We start from the raw sequence: 22,422 nt of genomic DNA, 5'->3' as shown, positions 1-22,422 counted from the left end.
GTTTTTTTGAACATGGTCCCTCCTTATTTCTGAGAGGTGAGAAGACTTGACCTAGGTCATGCAGCAGACCAGTGGCAGAACCCAGGTCTCCTGACTCCCAGCCCAGTGCTCTATCCACTAAATCACTGCTTTTCATGCTTATCTGGCAGACTAGAGGGGATTTCTGTAGGGGAAGCACAACTATACTATCTAGAGACCAGTGGGAGCCAGTGAAGCCAGGCAGCAGTCCAAGGCTACACCTTGTGTCCTTCAATGCTGTACAGCTCTCAAGTGATCTGCAGGTTAAGAAGTGGAACACTCAGTCTCTTTCTCCCTGGGGAGTGATCTCCTCCTCCCCTACCTCCAAGCAAGAATTCCTTGGAATCACAATGGGTTGACAAGGGTAGAATTATCCCTTCCCTGGGCAGAATGGGGCCATTGGCCACAAACCTTGGCAGTACCCTGGGGTACACATGCATGGGTCTCATTGCAGGATGGGGGCCTCAGTTTGTAAAAGAGTTTGGGGATCCTTGGTGTTATACAAGCATAAAACCAATAGCATTAAAAATCTTTTATACCATAAAAAGTAAGCTTAGAAATTCATAGGACGTGCTGGTGTAAATAAGAGGAGACTTTGGCTCAGAGTGTGTGCGCGCGCGTTTGCGCGCGTGTATATATAAATATATACACACACACACACACATATAAATATATACATATTAAAATCAGTGCTTCTGTATCCTGGGAAATTTTGGGGAAATTTCCCAGGATATAGAAGCACTATAAAAAACTTTATCTGGGAATTTTTCATCAGATTTGGGAAATTTTTAGTGCTACGTTAGGAAAAGTTGGCATCACCATACAGAAGGACTGATTAAAATGCTTTATACAGAGCCAGCAACCTTTTTTCCCTCAGGAACTATTCTGGAAGATCTGACTTGTCTAATTTTGTTCTAGATTCATATTAGACCCTAAACTGTACTTCAAAGGCCAAAAGAAATTATGAAGGCTTGCATTTCCTGTTGTTGTTTTAAAGCTCTCATAGTTTTACCTATTGAACTCTGAGATCTAGATCATAATAAGTGGCCTAATAGAACAAAGGGAACAGTCCAAGTGCAACTGAAGCAGAAGTTTAAAACAAACCAGTAAACTACATATCAAGGATGTCTTTTTTTTCCCATGAAAAAGATGTGTGTTACAAGGACCAAAAAAAATTGCAGGCAAACAACAAATAAACCAACCCAACCCTCAAAGGAACTACTCATTGAAGAGAAAATCTCTAATAATTTATTGACCTTCAGTTTCACATTGTGAAAAAAAAATGCAGTTTTACAAAACCTTAAAATATAGTAGCAAACGGAGACAGAACATAGACATTTTCCTTCTCCACTTGTAGTTTTCTTTTAGTATGTGAACCACATCTTCAAGTCAGGGAAGGGGCATTATTCAGCTCTAATCACTCTTATTAGACAGGTGTCAGGCCTAGAGAAAAGGGTCTACACAATTATACTAGAAGTGGAAGGCTGTCCTTTGTTATAAGTTTCTACAGCAACCAGCCCACAAAATAAGAAGAACCTTCCTGTCCTATGCCAAGGTTTTTGTGTGCACTCTGCTGTGAATTGCATTTACTTCAAAGTGTGGGATGTTTTGCACGACTGGAATGGTCAAGTAGTAAGCCAGAATTCTCACATCAATTCAAAGAGCAGAAGCCCAGAATATTCCCTGCAGGGCCTGCGGCCCACCCTGACTTCAGTTTCCTTCAGCCTACACACAGGAATTAATCAAGCAGTTGAAAGCACACCACAACTTTGAAAACAGCTGCAGAAATTCATCCCACTTTCGGAAGTTACATGGTATTATAAAACAGATTTATGTCAGATGCTAAATAGCAATGTATGGTGCAGCTTCAAGACAGAACTATATCAATGAAGAAAACAGGGCTTGATCATATATCTTTAGTCAAAAGAGTCGTTCCATTGGACCCAACACATCACTTCCTTGTAACTTGTGTAACCACATACACCTGTGCGAAGAGGATGTAAAACGTGACTATTTGGATTTGGGAGCATTTTATACCCACATTGCACTGGTGTGAATGACTACCCCACATACAAGGCAGTATAGAATCCAGCCCATTTACTTTACTGGGGCAACTCGGGCTTCTAGGAAGATGCTCTACCTACGAAGCACGTCTATTCTTTAAAGCCATGTAGAAGAAGGGGATTGATTTTTAAATTTCTGAGTTTTTACTTCAACAGGTCAACCTAACCTAGCGGACCTATAACTGTAACTCGTTTACTATATAGTTGTGGAGTCCTGTTCATGTCAAACCAGGGGTCAGCCTTTAAAAATTCTTCCCTTGTGAGAAAAATGTAATGGTGATCACTGTAAATGTTTTCAGATGGTAAGCTTAAAGAGCACAGTGACTTCACCATCATAGAGAGAAATGCAAACAACAACATAATTACTTTTGGTTTTGCATGCATGCAACTAAAAATCTTTTACTTGCACCACAGCAGAATACTACAACCATGTTGTTCACCAATCATTATTAAGTTGGGCTCAACAGACTTACGAAAAACACAACACGTGCTTCACAATGAAATCTGGCAAAGTAAGCACCTGTGAAACAGAAGTAAAGAAATGAAGAAAAGAGTAGGCTCATACCCGACTCAAAACTAGACTGAGCAAATAAAATGGGAGTTCTTTTTTCAATCCTTTGGTTTATCATGATCATATCTGACATTTCTCAGTACCAAAATGTCTGAAGACTCATCTGGCTGTGTGAAAATAAAAGATGCAGCAGAGCTTGAGGATTATTTTTAAGTTCTAGTTCTGCAATTTTTCATGCTTCATTGTAACAACTGGGCCATGCCTTTTGGGTCTTTGACACCATGGCACTCATTCATCCCACTTCTACACAGACAGAGGAGCCAATCCTGTCAGTGCAAGCTGCTGGTTTTTTGTTTTGTTTTTTAACTAGTTCACTACTAATCTGTATTGCTTTTGTGAGTCAGCCAGACTCCATTCAATCAGGTAAATGCGGCTGTGGTAAATGTCCCATAGTCTAAACTCATAAATAAATAAATAAATAACTTTTTGGCCAATGCCTTTCTCGGAGCTCTGTGCACAGAAACCATCCCACAGCATCTTCTAGGTAACTGAGAGGCTGCACAAAGAGAAAGCTGTAAATGGTTTTGGCTAGTTCCAGATTAGAAATTCAAAGGCATGAGCAGGCCAATGAAATGGAGCAGGGACACTATCTACAGGATACAACACATCTAACCTGGGGAGTTGGCGGCCTGAGAAAGTGACCTACATGGCTTCTTCCTTTAGTATGTGGGTAATTTAAGATCTTGCCCTGTAATCCTTCCATTTCCAACTGAGGAAGCCATCCCCTCACTCCCTCCCACCTCCAACTATTACTCAACAGTTTTCTTTTTTGTGTGCAGCAGAGCGAGTCAGAGACCACAAAATGTGCAAAACAAACAACAAATCACACAAATCCTTACAACATGAAGACAACTGCAGGCACTGTTTCAGCATGCAAACACTGAACAATAAATAGCTACATCTACAAGTAACATAACAGGAATGGGACAGTTTAAGTTACCTATAAATACAGGGTGGAAGGGAAATCAAACATTTGGGGAAAATGAGTTCTTTTTAGTTCCCCGCTATTGCAAAAACCTTTTATTTATGTTTTTAATTGTGCTGTTCCTTATACAATGAAAGGTAACTCACTGCATATAGGACATCATAACGTGATAATCTAATGGATTCTTCAGACACTGCCTATAAACAAGTTCATTCCTGTAGAAGTACGCTGCAGTGACACAGCTATATCTTCATTCACAGCAACATCTCACTGTTTCAGACCTGGCCAGCTTCCCCAGCAGCTGGTGCTGACACTTCAAACTGTCACAGTGAGAGGTGACAACCATTTCAAATTTCACGCACACACAATGGAGTCCATGAAAATCTAGAGCTGTAGGTTGCACAACTATGGAAAGTTCTGTACTTCTTTTGTGTTTGTCCTTTTCCCCATCCCCTCCCTTCAAAGGTCTGATTAACACTGACATTAATCCACAATTACTAGTACAAGGAATCAGACCATAGGTTCATTCTTTCATATTTAAACCATGTGCTGATGCACCAAAGGCAGTTCTTTTCCTCCCATTCCTTCATGTCCAGGTTAGATAATTTACAAGGTGCAGATATTTTTCTTCAAACTCAAAGATTCTGAACGATTTTTCTTCATTAAAACCATTTCTCCACAGCTGAGATTCCAAGTCTCTTCTCCAAATAACAGAGCAAACTAAATAAAAAAGGAGGGAGAGAAGAAAAGATTTAGAGGATTCTTGTGAGACAATATACAATAAGGTTTTCATTAGACGTCAAAGAAAAACTAAAAGCCTTTTGCATGTCTCTGTGTAATAACTAATCACTGATAGTAAATAAACCAACCACAACACTTGCCTGGCCTTACTCTGCAAGTAGCCCCAGAGACTCCAATAGGGACTAGCTACGGGGTAGAGTTGTACTTCAGTGTGAATCTGACCCTTATAAGGTTAAATAGCATGTGGTCGATAGTGCTATTTTTGCTGGATTTTGCAACACACTACTTTTCCTGTTCTCAACAAATGGGATGGAGATATGCTTTAAAAAAAATGAAAACCACCACCTCATGCAACTTCTCTCTTCCAGAAAAGCCTCAAAGATTAGCACAACCAGTTTATTTTGCTCATGGGCCATGTCAAACTAGATCAGAGTGATGTTGAGGAAAGAGCTGGGAGGGAACTGGGAGGGTGCGGGTTCTCCTCTGTTCACCATGGAGAACTCGAAATTGAATTTATTCACCATAGAGAATGTGGACATATTACTCTCCTTATTTAAAATCTCTCTGCTGTTCATTATGGCAGAAATCTGTCTAGCTTCTTTTCACATGACAATGCATCACTCCTCAACAACTCCACGCTGGAGTCTTTTCCAGGAGTTGATTATTCAGTGAAAAATATAGCCCTTAGATGCTGAGATTTAGCTACCATATTTAATTATGAAGCCTATGTTAAGTGCAAGTTTCCAAACCAGACATCAGCCTCATTATTACAGTAGCTTTAGACAGCACAGCTAGAATTTAGGGTGCACATGCAGAGTAACTCTACTGAAGTCAGTGCAGTTAATCTGAATGAACACATATGTGCAGGAGAGCAGAATGTAGCCCTATATTGTCAGTGCCGTAATGCCTAAGAACAGCAGGGTATACACACACCCTTAGCCTGAAATCTCTTTGCTTTCAGGGTTTAAGACAGACTCCTTTCAATGTAATTTTTTGTAATTTCTTATCACTGATTCATGTCGCCTAGACATTCTTCAGACTAGTGTGTCATTTTTTCCCCTTCTTGAAAGGTATATCTCAACACTGAAGCCAAAATAATGTTTCCTGTCATGGGATGATTAACCAAAAAAAAAACAAACATATATCAATCTTGCAAGGGGAAAATAAAACAAAGCTACTCAAAAGAGCAAAGCTGAAGGAAGAAACAAAGCAGACTAAAATCTTTTTAAGCTGTGGCAGGCTGGGGCCACACAACACCATGAAAACGGAGGGTAATCAGAAGTAATTTCCTTTTTGTCCCTCCCACCCACTGACAGAACAGTGGGAGTCAGTAAAAATCTACTGGCTGGATGAGCATGCTGCACTAGAGAGGTTTCAGTTTACGGTTGCATTCATCCAGTTATCCTACAGACTAGTGAGGCTAAAGTAATGGCCTTTAACAGGATATTGCAAAGCAAACGAAAGCCTTAAGTGCCATTATATGCAGACTATTATTTTTCAGAAAAAAAAAAAAGCTGTTTTTATGTGCTGTAAATTTTAGAACAATGAAGTCAATCTTAGGAGAATAAAAGTCAATATTTTTCTTGGCACAGATCCTGAGTTTGGGCATTCATTACTACTATTCTGATAACACTGAGCCCTGTTGAAATGAGTAATAATAGAAACTGGCTGAATGGTATGGATTTAAAGATGTGTTTCCAGCTTTCCGGCTAGCAAGGAAGTAGTCTCAAAGAAGCCTATTTGCTCAGTTTTTGAGTTATCGGAAGAGTGCAATTAATCTCAGACACCCAGGATATGATCAGCCTCCAATGTTTGCAAATGTGGGACGGAATCCAAGACTCTGTTTTTCTAAGGCTAAGTTGTGGGGGGAGATGGAAAAGTTACAGGTGGTTATTCAACTTAAAGACCAAAGTGTCATTGGAAACATGACCTCACTACATTTCCTACTAGATTTCAGCTCTGAGTTGCTATTCTGCAGTGGCCCAAAAATGCACTCCTTACTTAGTCAAAATTCCAATTCAGCTCAAGGGGAAATGGCAAGATGAAGACTCAGCACACCATTGGGTGAAAAAATTCCCCAATGATCCCAGATTATCAGATTTATCCTGTTACAAGGAGAATTGGGTGTCCTGCTATTTATTGCAGGAGCCAGCCAGCCATCTCCTGGTAGTCCAGTTGCCAATAAAATCCTGTCAACGTGACCCTTCTGAAGAGCAAGATGCTATGAAGTCTATAAAAGCAGACTGGTATCATTATCTTTCTGAGGTACCTACTTTGATCTGGAGGTTCTAGGTTACTGCAAAAGTTACTGCAGAGCTTATTTAATTTTTTTAAACTGTTTTTCCTTCAATAGTTTTTCGTATCCTGGCTGGTTTTATAGTTGCATTATGCAGTGTTCAAATCCCTTAAGAAATTACTACTCGCAGGGCATAGCTCATTTAGGCAACATAGGGTGCTTCTGAGTGTTAAACATGCCATCGGAATGTGTTTGTAGTCATGATGCTGCACTGCAGTCTCTCAGACAAAAAATGAGCAACACACACTAAAGCATAGTATTTGTAAGTTTTAATGCAAAATAACTCAAGTAAGAACTCTAGAAAATATCAGAGGCTTAGCTTAAGTGATGCAATTCAGGAAAAGATGGGAGGTAATAATGAAAAATCAGATTTAGTTTGAGACAATGCTTAGCAAGTTAACTCTGTTTCGTGGTGCTGATATAAACTGACATTAATATTTTGGGCTGTTCAGATATTTTAGTTGTTTTCCAAATGAAGAAGAAACGAAAAGTAGAAGATCCTTCTTTAGCAGAGCCATATAACCAGAAAAACAAGCAAGGCCAAATTTAGACTTGCCTGTAAGAAGTCGCATGTGGTGTGAGTTTGGCCCATTATGCCTAACTATAAATGAGGTGGCATTTGCTTTGGCATACTGCCAAGTAATTATTTGAACCCCAGTATTACTGGTATATCTGAGTGACATTATATACAGTCAGACATATAAACATAGCTTTCCTTTGAAAAACTAGCTTTTAAAAAGTATATTTAATGGGCCAAAGTCAACCTTGGCATAAGCAGGTGCAATTCCATTGACTTCAGCTGTTGCAGGAGGGTGGACTTGGCCCAGTGTGTTTGTGCAACACCTTATATATCCACTGGTAACAATGCAGCTGCAGCAAGATTGTTCACACAAACAGAAAGCTGTCCATTTGGACTAGTCACCACCCTGCCTCAGAGGGTTAACAGAAGTCTTTTTAGGTCCTCATGTTGATTGACCAGTTCTGTGTAGTTAAGGAAACATCATCTATCTCTAGTAGGTTAATGATTTATAACTGAATTTGTAATAATTAAACCATATTTTCCCCATCAGCATCACACCTAGTGGAAATTACATATTCAACATCTAAACTGTGAGGTAAAGTGATCAATCCAGTGAAGAGAGCATGGTACTGGGAGCCAAGCAATCTGGGTTCCATTCCTGGCTCGGTCACTAATATGATGCATGACCTTGGACAAGTCACTTAACAGCTGCGTGCCTCAGTTTTCATTACTGTAAAATACAAATAATGTACTTACCCTCCTTTGAGATCTATGGATGTAAACAACGGTGAGTGCTAAGTACGATTATATTTGTATTCACAGGTATAACTTCTTACCTGACAAGCTGCAATCACAACATACAGTTACGAGGGGAGGTGTTTCCATGTGCTGACAAATGCTGTGGGAATTAGTGAATAGGGCACTGTGGTTATGCTGTTCCATACATCTAATGTGGGATCATAGCAGTCCAATGTTTTGCATCTTTGAATCCCAAAATAGCCTCCAACTACATAGAGTTTGTTTCCAGATGCTACTGCATGGCAGCTCATTCGCTTAGCTGTCACATCTCCCACCTTAGTCCACTGGTATGTTTCACTGTTGAATTTATAAGCTGAGCATGCTGAGAATTCAGTATCTCCACCCATAATAAAAATCTGGTTACCCAAAACAGCTGCAGCTGTGTAGCGCCAGGGCTGGGGGCAGGTGGCTGGTACTGTCCATCTGTTTTCACATTGATCATAACATTGAACTTTGGGCAGCTTGTCATGGCTAACACTGGTGCCACCAAAAGCAAATAGTTTAAGCTTTGCACTAACTACAGCTGCATTGCTTACTCCTTCTCGAAGTGGTGCAACCATTGTCCATTTGTTGGTCACAGGGTCATACTGTTCTACTTGCTTTAAGGATACTGAAGGGGAAGCTGGAAGGCAACCAGTTGCTGCAGTGTGTCCTCCTACTACATACAAACAGTGTTTGAGTTCAGCAGAACCATGCCCAAACCTAGCTACCAGCATGGGGGCAGCCTTTGACCACTCCTCATGAAGAGTGTCATATACCCAAACATCTTTGGAGACTCCATTTTCTGATCCCCGGCCTCCAGTGATATACACTTTGCAGCCAATAGCACAAGCACTGAACTCTTTCCGTGGACTTGGGATGTCAGCCTTTGGAATGATTTCTTTTGCCTTTTGGTCCACCAGATACAGCTTGTCACACATAAAGGTTTGGCCCCCCAGAAGAAACAGAGCATGGCCAGTTTTACGAGGTCTGGCACACAAACTGGTGACCACACCGTCATTCTGTAAGATCTTCAGCTTGCATCTTATTGCTTCTTCTACTATATCTTTGCTTTTCCTTTGCTTAGTGATAAGTTCTTCCATGGCTACATTCTCCATAAGGTAGATGGCTGGCAAGAGAGCCAGTCTCACAGTTTGCAATAGTTCAGGGAGATAACAGTGGCGCTTATTCAGATCATAGTTAACCCAGTTAATAGCTGACTCATATACTAATCTTTCATCTTCGGTTTCTAGTTCTTCACTGGAAAGGAGCTGCACAACCATGTCTTTTGGCAGCTGGAGAAAATCTTCACTTTTACTGATAGTTTGGAAGTTGCTAAGACACATCGTCCAAGAGAGTTCATAAAGCTTGGTGCACTGGTGAGCATCTGACAGCAGCAGCATGCCAAGGCAGTTGGTGGGATGAAGGTTCTTCTCCAGAAACTCTGCGCAAGCATCTCTGATATCCTGGAATTCTAACATGTCTCCAGCCTCTAGCAGGGACTCTGCATTCTCTTCATTGATGATAACCCTGGAGGAGTACGCATAGTCCAGCAGAAGTTCTAAGACTTCTGGATGAATAGAATTATGAAAATTGACTTCACTAGCCTGGCTCTCTTTAAGTCCACCACTGAACATTGCTTCAAAGTAGCGACTACATGCTGCTAGGACAGCTCTATGGCAAGGGAATGACCTGTTCCCAGCATGGAGAAGTACATCTGTAAAAAGCCGTTGTTGGCGTAGAAGGTTCAAGTGAGTAAGGACGCTATCAGCATATGATGATTTGTGGAATAAGTATATGTTTATAGAGCCAGTGCTGGCTCTAGACTTGCGATTCTCATGCATGCTGACTGACATTTTCTGCCACACCTAAAAGTAAACAAAAATTAAATAAGATTAAGGGTTCTCATGACAAATGTTTATGACATACTTTTAATTAAAAAAAATTATATGCATCCCTGATAATCATTGTAAGCAGGAAGCCTGTTCTGAGCCTATTATAGACATGAGAGGACAAAGAATTATATCTACTTCAGTGTATGTTTATTTTTTCCCCGATGAGTTTCTTAAACGACATGCCCCACTATTATTGCCCAAGAGCAGGTTTATCTTGGGAAACCTGATCTCCAACTTTCATGACAATAGTAGGCAAGGAAGACAGAGGAAAAATAAAGACTTAGAGCTGATTCTCTCACTCCTCCCCAGTGTAGCACAGCTGATTCATCACATACCCGCACTGAAACATTCTCCTGCTTTGAATCATAGTAGGAAGAGCTACCAGACAGGATACCTTATGGAATGTAAAAAAACTGCATGGGAGAACCAGAATGTACTCATTCCATTTTGATGATTTATTTTGATATAATGGTTCCATATCTAACAGCAGGGAGTGGGAAGGAGAAGACAGAGACAGATAACATTGCAAGGATATTGTTACATGACCAAAGCTTTATTACAATATCATGGCCAAATATTATAGAGACCTACATCTTGTATATCTCCAGTGGTCACCTGCTACTGGGTGACGGTTATGTACTTACAGCCTTGGCAGGGTAACACAACTGTACTATCTCCTGAAATCAATGCAGAACTGCTATTCTGCAGTCCCCTGAATGAGGCTCTCAGAGAACAAGAGTCTGCAGTTGTTGGTTTGGGGGTGGGAGGAAAGAATATTCTACATTGCTACCCCTGTCCTTTCAAAAACCAGCGCTGTTTTTCTCCCATTTTAAGGGAAACAAGTTATAAGTGACCTTGGAAGGATTCAACTGCCCTCCACAGTCCCTTCCAACCATTTGCAAGTTTATGTCTTTCATATGGGCCAATCTTCTGGATTAAGTAAGGCAAGTGGTTGGCCCTAAATTAAGCTGAACTGATGTATGATATGGGGATATGTCAGGGACACGGGCTCTGGATTTGCATCTTCATAGATCCATTGACCAAAACACTCCTAAACAAGTGGGCAGTGGGGGGATGGGACAGACTACACAGCATCCACAGAGGTTACTGTAGACTAGGGGCTGCAGTAGCAGCCATCATGGAACAGCTTGACTGGCGCTCTACAGCCTGGGTAAAGGGTGGTGGGGAAGAATTTTGGTGAACGAGTTCAGCTTCTCTGATTGCCATAAATTCCCCTCCCCATTTATACTCCTGAACATGTATTTCTATGCTGCTAATTAATACATCATTCCATTTCCACGTGGTTCATGTTTTTTAAGAGGAAAACTTTGCCCATTGTCCTCAGACCAGCACTCTGATAAAGAGACTGCATAAGAATTTGAATAGCCTCAGAAGTCTGTATGTCATTCTAAAAATCAAGCAAATATTCCTTTCACTCTTCTGGAAATCATAGGCTAAAACACACAACAGAATAAAAATCTGATTTTTCCAGCATTTAATAATGTTACATTTATGTCTGCGAAATTATAGACTTCTCATACACCTGCTTAGGGATTGCTGCATACCAAATAACCTGTGCTCCGCTCCAAGCAAGCAGCTGTATTGCATTGCTCTGCACAAATGGCATATCCCAGACAATAGGAAGTTTGTGATTTGCCTTTCACTTCATGGTCATGCTGAAATATGCACCAAAACGCTGCACCTCTTTTTCTTTTAAGTTAGAACTTAATTTCCTAATGATTATCATCAGGACTTTAAAGAAGGAACAAAAGGGAAATACATAGTGTTTGTCTTTATCAGGCCTGATCCAAAGCCCACTAAAATCTGTAGGATTCTTTTCAGTTATTTCAGTAAGGTTTAGATCAAGCCGTTTTCATTGTGACTGAAAACATGAGTTGTGCAAAGCACTTTGGACCAACGTTTTAGGTTAACTGCAGTAACTAAAGCCAAGTATGTTATTAAAATACATGCAACTACTTTTACATGCAGCAAAGAATCCTGTGGCACCTTATAAACTAACAGACGCATTACATGCATCTGATGAAGTCGGCACGAAAAAAAGCTCATGCTCCAAAACGTCTGTTAGTCTGTAAGGTGCCACAGGACTCTTTGCTGCTTTTACAGATCCAGACTAACACGGCTACCCCTCTGATACTTTTACATGGTAAGTATAATTGCATTACCTGACAAATAATCATCATTCAGAGGACATTCAAGAGTCACATATACTAATCCAGGACTAAATTTACCCATTTACCCTATTGCCAAAAGGTTAAACTGAACATATGCCTCAATTTCAGGTTTGTTGTGGCTACAGAATTACATAGGGGATCATGGCTCTGGGTATTAGTGCATCAACAGTTTGGATGCAAAAGTGGGAAGATCAACCCTCATTTGGCCAACATTGTGGAGCCAGATTTTAAAACCTTTACAGGATTTTTGTAATGTCATAAGTTGTTATGATTTAATACACAACATTCTGTATGTTTTTCTGGATTGGTCTGTCTCACATTTAGGGCCCAATCCTGCAAGAGACTGAGTGCCTCCTGTGGGGTATGAAGCAACCTCAGCTTCCAGTCTCTGAAGTCAGTGGGAGCTGCAGGCACTCAACGTCCCCAGGCATTTAGCATTTCATAGGATTAGACCCTTAGGTGCCCATCCTAACATGAGCTACACATGGACAGATCCCTGCACTCTTGCCCATTTCCAGTTAAGTCAATGGGGGACCAAACAGACACAGGGATCCCCTGCCCCTCCCGGTGATATTCACTGCAGGATGGAGTTCTTTGCATCTGGGACTATGTATCCCCCTGTGTACTGCTGCAATGCTAAGCATACCAATAGCACTCAGCACTAAATAATAAATAAAAAAAAAATCACAGCAGCGGTGATAAAGAAAAGTTCAAACACTGCAAATACAGGCGTGTTCTGATCCTGAATGGTGCTGAGAGTTCTGATGATTTGTGGCTGCACAGAACCATGCAGGATCAAGCCCTGAACACAAAATAAAAGAGCTAAGGAACTAGAGTTATCCCTGTGTTTGAGAATGGTGAACTACAGACCATATGCAGAGGGGTGGGACAGAGGTAAGAAAGTGCAAATCACTGCATGTTGCCCAAGCCCACCCACAGGCCTAGAAAGAAATACTGATCTCAGCTGCAAAAAAAAAATGATAAAAACTACTGTGAGACTTTCGTGGGATAGGGAGTTCAGGGTTTCACCTCATTTCTGTTTTGCACACAGCAATATCCTAAAAGACAAGATCTGGTCTTTCAGTGACCAAAGCCATTTTTATTAATTACTTGCAGTATTCATAATGTTCCTCTTTAGCAAACTGTAACAAAAGCATTACCTGTACCATTCTAAAGTTGCCTCTCTATTTATAGGAATTCAAGGTGTAGCAAGTCACATTTTAGTAAGCTAAACATATTTCTTCAAAAAGAGCAAAGATACATATTTGTACATCTTCCCCCTCAAGCCCCCACACTAGTTTTTGAGTTGTTCTACAGTCAATATGTAGAGGCAAAGTACCATTACAAAAGATTTCTTATAATTTACTAGCAAAGTAGTGTTTTTGCGAATAAGTTTGGTTTGCAATTGTTAAGAATGCAAGTTGGGCCAAAATGGTAGTAAGTATATTCAAAGCTATAAAACTATTCAAAACAGACATCTTTGATTTCTCTAGTTGTTGTTGCAAATTATGCAAGTCTCAAACATTTCAGCAGAGGTAATTCACAGAGTCACTGAGCAAGTGTTCATCTTGAATAAAATGAGTCAACTCCCTTCAGGCAATTTTTCCTTAGAAACAATAACATCTGAATGTAAAGGACAAATGGTCAGTAAAATACAAATATATATTTATCATGAATCACTAATGAAATAGAGTTAGACATTGAAGCAAGGTATTGATTTATGATGTACTTCAACCAGCTACTTGTCATAGCAACCTCAAATCTGGTAATACACAATGTTCAACAACCTCTTACCCTACTTAACAGCTTTAGATTCTGAAGGTCTCAGCTCAGTCAAATAAAGAAATAAGTGTTTTCAGTTATTTGCACATTTATTATGTATAAGATACAACTTCCTATTAGACGTCTAGTTTCTCCAGTGAGATACTTGGGGGAAAAAAATCACTGTTGCTTAACTACCCATTGCATGAATTGATCCTTTTTTCAGTTGCTAAGTCTGCAGTGATGCCCAACCTCTTTCTAACATTCCTCAATATAACCCATTGCACAGAAGCTACACGAAGTGTAAAACAGAGCATCACTTATTATGCATTCATTTTTTGTACAGTTCCTGGTTTTTGTTTTGCCAAATGCAGACCATTTCAAAATGACTGTGTGATAGTACATACCTATGTACCCACGTGCCTATATGCTCCCCTTCAATGTAGTATCTGAATACCTCCCCCGTATTTCAAATCAGAAATAATATGTTTCTTCCCAACCTGCAGAAGAAATAACTTAATTAGTTTATACCGATTTCTGTTTTATCTGTGTAAATAAGCATTGTATTAGTTGTGTATGAAAAACTTCCTAAAAGAAAGAACAGAAGAAATGGGTTTTGCCTTTGATTCTGAAAGTGGTAAACGTCCATGGTCATTCTAATTCTGGTTACTCAGACTTATTAAAAAGTCAACTGACATTTCTTATGTGTATTTTCCAAAATAGTCATTTGAAAAATTTGAAAAGGAAACTACAAGAAGTCAATATTTAAGGTTACTATCTAGCATTAACGGGAAGCAAGTGTTTCTATTTGCCAAAGACAGACACATGCCATAACTATCTAACGGTTAGAGCAAATATCTATCCACCAGTGTCGCATTTTCCTTCAAAAGGTTGCAATGGGCACATGGTGCAAAAACAGCGGACCTGCTTTCAGGAGTGAACACAGGATGCTTACTAATGCAGAGAATCTACCATTTGGGTGGTCTGATGTGACCATCAAGCCCACACAGTCGTTCAATATTCAATTAGAGATCAATACACAGACTCAGTTCATATGCACAATAAAAAAGCTATGAGGCAGCTGAAAATGCGCCCTGGCAGCGAGATAAAAATATCTCCCAACTTAACAGCCTCAGCGCAGGGCTGCTTCATTTTGCAATACAAGCAATCAAAGCGCCAGCTGATCTATGCATGGAACAAGTTGCACCGAGTCTGCTAAGCTCGGAGGGTTTTCCGCTCCCTGCCAAGGCACCTTTTCACCCACTCGCAAGGCTGTCTGTGGCAACGGGTCCCTCACGCTGCTCGCTTCGCTTTGGGGTGAGAATGAGAGCGATCCCTGCGCAGGGAGCGAGGCAGCCTAGCGCAGCCCTCTCCTCCCCACGGCCTCCCTCTTCCCGGGGCTGGGGACGCAGAAACGCGTCCTGCCATGAGCGCACCGCCAGCAGGGACGGAAGAGCTGCTCCGTCCTTCCCCGAGCGCTGTCCCAACACCCGCCCGTCCCTCTTCCCGCCTGCGGCCAGCAGCCCCCGCCAGCCCGGTCGGGCCCCGCAACAGGTCCGCGCGCAGGAACTTACAGCCGCGGCGCCGGGCTCCCCCCTGCCTCACTGCCGCCGCTCAGGGCAGGCGAGAGGCTGCGGGAGCCTGTCCCGCCCCTTCCCCGGCGGCCGGCAGCCTCCAGCTCGCTCCTTCCTCCTGTCTCCTGCCGGGCCGCGCCGCGCCGGGGGGCTGCGGTGCCTCTCCACTGTAGCCCGAGCTAGGGACTGGAGACCCGCAGGCAGCCGCACTCGGACGGGGCGAGCGCTTGCGCGAAGTGGAGGCGGAGGCGCTGCTGCTGCTGCTGCTGCTGCAGGAGGCGGCCGCTCGCCGGCTGCTGCGATTTGCGGCGCGGGGAAGCGGGTATATGGGCTGCGGCCGGGAGGGTGGGGGGCACATATGCAAAGAGGCTGAGTGACACACGGGGGGAGGGGAAGGCCGGGGGAGGACGCGAGTTAGCGGAGCCGCGGGGAGGCTGCAAGCAATGCTGTCACATGGGCCAGCGGGGGGAGGGACACAAAGGGAAGAGGCTCCGCGGCGTGGATGGGGCACCTCGCCTAGCCCGGGCTACAGGAGCCGCAAGACATGTGCGCCCACTGTCCCCAGCGCGGAGCCGAGCCCAGCGTCTCTCTCCCCACATCCTCTGCGGTCCAGTGGATCCCAGTGCACTTAGCAAGGGCCACACACCCCATCTCCCTTGGCCAGGTCTGCTAGACACAGGCTCCTCCTCAGACAACGAGGAGCCAAAGGTGGCTCCTCCAGCGGCTGGGACCGAGCTCTGCCCTGGCATCGGTGCCGTCTCCATTGCCTCGCACGCCGCAGGGACACGCCCCCCACCGGAGAGCTCGGCCCTCCGTACCAAAGGCTTGAGACAGAGTCGATCTGCAAAATGCTACAGACACTAAGAGTTGTGCTATGAGGTGTATTTTAAGAGATGAGCGACATGGGATGGGCTCAGATATACGTTAGAGGGTGCACGGGCACACCACGCTGAGAAAAACCCATCAGAGATCTGACTGCATATAAAAAGGCTTAAGCTACGTTTGCAGAAATAATAAGGCATGTCATAGAGCTTGTTAACTTTGTGCAGAAATTCCCCAGCCTAATGCAATGCAAGGGAACAGGGTGACTCAATCACACGTGGGAAGCCTTGGGAAGCGGAAAGCGAGGTAGGACTGTTTGTCTTTAAACGCTTCTCTGTGCGATGATAAAGCTAGTTCAGTGAGCTGGGAGCAGAACAAAGCAACTGTTGGCAACTCCATCTGCAGCCCGCTAGGATCCTCCTCCCTGGAAGAAAAACAGGCTCTGCGCTTGAAGCATCTGCTGCGAACCTAGGAACGCTACGGCACGTTCTCGGTCTGAGTTATATGCGAGCGGCCAGTTTCTGCTGCTAGCAACGCGTCTCCCTCCACCCCCTCCACGTGTTCCCCAGCCAATAGTCAGCAGCGCATGATTCAAAAGTGCCCAGAGAAACTGCACGCTGGGGTTCCTTCTATCTGCTGAGATAAAACACTCGGTTGTGATTGCGTTTTCATTAAGCCTTTTTAGTTTTATCGCTTAACGCTTATACAATAAAGTAATTCAGCAGCGCAAACTTCGGCCTGACTTTAATTATTTGCTAATTAACAGAGCGAAAAAACTAATTGGCAAGAAGGCTGATTTTAAAAATAAACATGTAAGCATACAGTAATATTATATAAAGACACTGAGCAGCTTACTACATTTTAGTAGATAAGAAATCTGATACTGTCATAAAGTTCTTCAAATTTGCTACCAAAATATATAAGGAGATGGGGGGGAGCGTTTGTTTTGGGTTTGTTTGTTTTTTAAATGGTCTCTAATAGCTACAGGAAGAAAATGGAAATGACTTTAAGCTCTCTGGATAGGTCAGTTTGGGGAGTTCATTCTTTCTTCACAATGAAAAATGTCATCCGAAGTTATAATAATAAACAGGCCAAAGGCTAATTCATATTACCTGTTTCCTTTTTCATGCACATGTCTGGATTCAAAATACTTCCTAGAATACAGATATGCACACAGTCAATTTACAGCAGGAGCACATCATGAGGAATTCTAGGAAGCCTAGGGGCATGCATAAGGAAATAGAAAATGGTGCAGTGGTGAGCAAATGAAAGGGTAATTTGTTACAGTTTTGTTCTGTTTTTTTTTTAATACAAAATAGCATTATGAAATTAGGCACAAGAGATACAGAGATATTAAGATATTGCACATCTGTATGTAACAAAATACATTTAAAGCCTGTTTGGGTATGTGAATTTCTCAGAACTCATGCAGAGTAAGCAGCATCTTGTAAAAGATGCTGTAGCCAGAGAAACCAAGGGCCTGATCCAGTGCTCACTGAAGTCATTGGAAAGTCTCCCATTGACTTTAAGGGGCTTTGGATTTTTGAACATTTGGGGTTGGCCATACTGTCTTAGTCCATCCTCAACTCAGGCCTCATCCACTCACAGAAGTTGCACCATTTTAACTAAACTGATTTAGCAATGCACTTTTAGTTCAGTCATACTCCCCCAAAAAGTCCTTTTGCTAGCATAGCTTATTTCACCCAGAACAATGGTATGAACTGCACCAGAAACAGGACTTCTTTGCCAATATGAACCACATCTACACTAGCAGGGTCTGCTGATACAGCTGTACTGGCAAACCTTTGAAAGCATAGACCAGGCTATGTGCCTGCAGCACAGACTGCAATCTCATATTTAATGCTATTAACAGCTGTGTCCTGGTCTGGTGCCTTGTTTAACTCTTAACATCATTATTTTGTTAGACTGCTAAATAAACAGCATGGGGTTAAATGTATTAGCAGCCTTCAAAGGTAATTTTTCTTCATTCCTTCCTAATTTACACTTTGACTGAATTAATTAGAATGATCTAATTAACACTGTACAACAGCCATACCAGTGTCAGACACATCTCAGGAGGATACAGCCACGCACACCTCTCAGTGGCCCACACCTATTTTTCTTATCAATTTATTTGTATGGGTTTCTCCAATCTGCCTCTAAAATATAGTTCTCATTTGATGTAGCACAATATTTTTTTGTTGAATGCCAAAGATATTTGTAAGCGTTTGGAAAGAAGGTTAAAATATAGTGATTCTCGATGAAAACTGTTAGTGGTTGCCCATTTTATGGGAAAAGACAAAAGGAAAAAACTCAACTTTTGAGAGGAATGGGAAAAACTATTTTAGATTTCCTTCCAGGGATTGTAATCTGGCCATCCCCCTTAGATGTCCTCACTGCATGGCTTTGAAATGCAAAGCAAAATAAAGGCTGAAATTTGGTAGCCCTTGTGGGCCAAATTCTGCACATAGACATTAAGGCCAGAAGGGACCATCATGATCATCTAGTCTGACCTCCTGCATGTTGCAGGCTGAGGGGACATGTGATTGTGCTGTATAAATTCATCAGAGGATAAATCTAGGGAGCATAGGTGATGGGTGCCGGGGGAGGGCGAGGGGTCTAGGGTGACCAGGTAGCATATGTGGAAAATTGGGATGGGAGGGGGATAATAGGTGCCTTTATAAGAAAAAAACCCCAAAATAGGGACTGTCCCTGTAAAAATCGGGACATCTATCTGGTCAGAACCTCACCCACTCATGCCTGTCATAGACACGTAACTTCTGGCTGAGTCACTGAAATCCTCAAATCGTGATTTAAAGATTTCAAGTTACAGAGAATCCAACATTTACATTAGTTTAAACCAGCAAGCGACTTATGTCCCATGTTGCAGAGGAAGGTGAAAAACTCCCAGAGTCTTGGCCATTCTGACCTGGAGGAAAATTCCTTCCCGACCCCAAATACGGTGATCAGTTAGACCCTGAGCATGTTACACCCACCAGACACCTGGGAAATAATTCTCTGTAGTAACTCCAAGCCCTCCCCATCTAGTGCCACATCTCCAGCTGTTGGAATTTTTGCTACTAGCAATCGCAGATGGGCCACATGCCGTTGTAGGCAATCTCATCATATCATCCCCTCCATAAACTTACCAAGCTCAGTCTTGAAGCCAGTTTGTGTTTATTTTGTGCCAGTTTGTGTCCTCCCCCCCACCCCCCACACAGCTCCCCTTGGAAGGCTGTTCCAGAACTTCACTCCTCTGATGGTTAGCAACCTTTGTTGATTTCTAGCTGAAACTTGTTGATGGCCAGTTTATATCCATTGTTTCTTGTGTCAACATTAACACTTAACTTAGGCAACTGGTAACTGCTTGATAGTGGGGGGGCACAATGGCAGGCTCCCCCCCCACCATTATAGCCATGGTCAACTTCCTAGTGACTGCCAAGACAGCTGCCAGCAACAGCCTCTTGACCATGGTGCTCCCTTGATCACGGAACACAGGGACAATGTGGGGGGGGGGGAGGCAGTGGGCGCCAGGGCACCAAAATACAAGACCGTCCACCTTTAAGGTCAGCCCTGCCAGGGTTGGCCTTAGGGAAAATGGCACCTGGGGCAAATTTGTATTTTGGCACCCCCACTGCCTCCTCCAGTCCCCCCCTCATTGTCCCTGTCCCTGATACTTCCCCCAGACCCTCCAGCCCTCCCCATCCCCTTGGCCCACCCTGCCTCCCCTACTCCCTTATTGCTCCTCTGGCCCCCCCATAGACTCCCCACCCAACCCCTCTCTCCCCTGGCTCCCACATCCTCCCCAGAACCCCCATCCATGGTCCCTGCTGCCTCCCCCATCCCCCATTGCCCCTGTGGCTCCCCACTGCCTTCCCAGGCCTGCCCACCCCCCATTTCCCCTGGCTCCACTGTCTCCCCCAGCCCCCCACTCATCCACCCCATGGCTCCTGCTGCCTCCCCCAGACACTCCCCCAATTGCCCTTAGCTTCGCTGCCTCCCTCAGATGCCCACCCTTCCCCCAGGCTCCCACTGCCTCCCCTAGCACCCCACCCCTCCACCCCATGGCCTCTGGTCCTGCTTTCTCCCCCCAGACACCCACCCATCACCCCTGACCCCACTGCCTTCCCTGGCCCTCCACATATCCCCCATCCCTGCAGGACCCTGCTGCCTCCCCTCACCCCCACTGCCCTTGTGGCCCCCCACTGCCTCCCCAACCCTCCCACTCATCCATCCCATGGCTCCCCCAGACACCCACCCTTCCTCCCTAGCTCCCACTGCCTCCCCTAGACACCCACCTATCCACCCCATGGCCCCTCACCTCATTGCCTCCCCCATCCCCACTGCCCCAGCCCCTGCTGCCTCCAGCGGCCCCCCACCCCATCCCCAGGCCCCCCTTCCTCCCCTCGCTCCCTTTGCTCACGCCAGTCAGTGGCACTCAGCAGGCTAGCCCAGACCTGTACCTGAGCAGGGAACTGCGGCTGCCAGCCAGGAAGGGACAGAACTGCTTCCCCGCACCCTCTCTGGCAGAGAGCCGGGCTGCCAGCCCTGTGTCGCTTACCTGCGCTAGGCGCCACCTGGTGGGGATCAGTGGGATTGCTAGCTGCTGGTGCCTTTCCCAGGCACGCCTCTGCAGTGCGGCTGCGGCTACCGACTCCCACCCTGGCAGACGTGACCCCTCTAGGTTGACCAGATAGATGTCCCGATTTTACAGGGACAGTCTATTTTGGGTTTTTTTTTCTTATAAAGGCACCTATTATTCCCCCCCCCCCATCCCAGTTTTTCCACATATGCTATCTGGTCACCCTAGACCCCTCACCCTCCCCCTGCACCCATCACCTATGCTCCCTAGATTTATCCTCTGATGAATTTATACAGCACAATCATATGTCCCCTCAGCCTTCATTTGATTTGGCTAAACAAGCCAAGCTCCTTGAGTATCTTCTTGTAAAGTAGGTTTTCCTTCCTCTGATCATCCTAGTAGCCCTTCTCTGCACATGTTCCAGTTCAAATTCATGTTTCTTAAGCATGGGAGACTAGAATTGCACACAGAAAAGGTCTCACCAGTGCCTTGTATAATGGCAGTTCCCTATCTCTACTGAAAACATCTTGCCTGATGCTTCCTAGGATTGCATTAGCCTTTTTCATGGCCACATCATCACATGGAGGGCCCATAGTCATCCTGTGATCAACCAATGCCCCCAGGTCTTTCTCCTCCTTTGTCATTTCCATCTCAGTAACACTGATAAAACTCCAAAGTCAATGGGATTGTACTAATATAACTCAGAGTTTGGGGGCCTGAGTCTCTGGGCATTTGCACTGCTGATAAAACTCCAAAGTCAATGGGATTGCACTAATATAACTCAAAGTTTGGGAGCCTGAGTCTCTGGGCATTTGCACTGCTATAAATCACCAGTAGCCCCACTGAAATCAATGGAGTCGCACCACTGTGTACTAGCGGTGTACATTGTGGTTTCCATAAAATTTAATGTTACATGACACAATAGAAAAAAAGGCAATTTGGTTTCTTTTAAGCAATTATGTTAAGAATCTATCAATCAATGTATATGGCAATGATTACAATTTTTTTTTGTAGTCCTGCAAATGAAAATTGATTTGCTTTTTATATTGATATTTTCCAGGCAGGTTTATAACACTGGGTATTTTGGGGTGGAGGGGAAAATTATACCTGTTTTATTACAAGTTAGCATAAGACTCAAACTCCATCCTTAATTTTTGGGGAGGATAGAGCTAGAAAGGCCCTCTGGGCATCTAGTCCAGAGATGCTCCAAGTTTCATGTTGTATGAGCCATGTCATAGTCATGGAAATGCCTGCTGGATCATCTCTTCGCTCATCACAATTATGCAGTTCCCCTTATGGCAACTGCTAACATGTAGGAGTAATGTTAGGAGAGAATTTAGTTATGTTTAACCATCTTTAAAGCAATAAGTGTTTTGTCATTTAAAAAGCTCACTAGTTTTGCTTTTCATTGTGTTTCCCCCACCCATCTGCTATTTTCCAACTCCTCTCAATCTCCACTTGCCCTACATCTCTCACTTTTTCTCTACTCCCTGAAAATAGTTACCTGATGGTCTTCTTTCCAGGAGAGGTCAACCCTTGTGCAGAGGACTAGCATAAAGATAATGCACCACTTACATCACACTGAAGCTCTGTTTTGACTAGTGCCTAGTTCTTATGCTCGCTCTCTGCAAATTCCATTTTCTGTTTGCTAGGTTCCTTTCTTCAACCAGCAGCTCCAGCTCCAT

The 22,422-nt window shown here is 43.6% G+C and overlaps 1 protein-coding gene across 1 annotated transcript; it reads right to left on the bottom strand.

Moving 5' to 3' along the window:
* Positions 1–1,237: 1,237 nt before the first annotated feature.
* On the bottom strand, positions 1,238–14,501 carry ENC1 (ectodermal-neural cortex 1). The gene is made up of 3 exons (XM_050944595.1): positions 14,167–14,501; positions 7,971–9,779; positions 1,238–4,297 (listed from the first exon to the last, which is right to left on the bottom strand). Exon 2 carries the CDS (start codon positions 9,765–9,767, stop codon positions 7,998–8,000), a length of 1,770 nt encoding a protein of 589 aa, XP_050800552.1. The 5' UTR covers positions 9,768–9,779; positions 14,167–14,501; the 3' UTR covers positions 1,238–4,297; positions 7,971–7,997.
* Between the last annotated feature and the right edge of the window lie 7,921 nt (positions 14,502–22,422).

This window comes from Gopherus flavomarginatus, chromosome 3 (genome assembly GCF_025201925.1).
Source record: "Gopherus flavomarginatus isolate rGopFla2 chromosome 3, rGopFla2.mat.asm, whole genome shotgun sequence".
Classification (NCBI taxonomy): Eukaryota; Metazoa; Chordata; order Testudines; family Testudinidae; genus Gopherus; species Gopherus flavomarginatus.
This window is presented reverse-complemented; position numbering and strand designations above follow the sequence as displayed.

Excerpts from the sequence above, each read along its gene's own strand:
- ENC1 (XM_050944595.1), bottom strand. The coding sequence starts at position 9,767 with ATGTCAGTCAGCATGCATGAGAATCGCAAGTCTAGAGCCAGCACTGGC.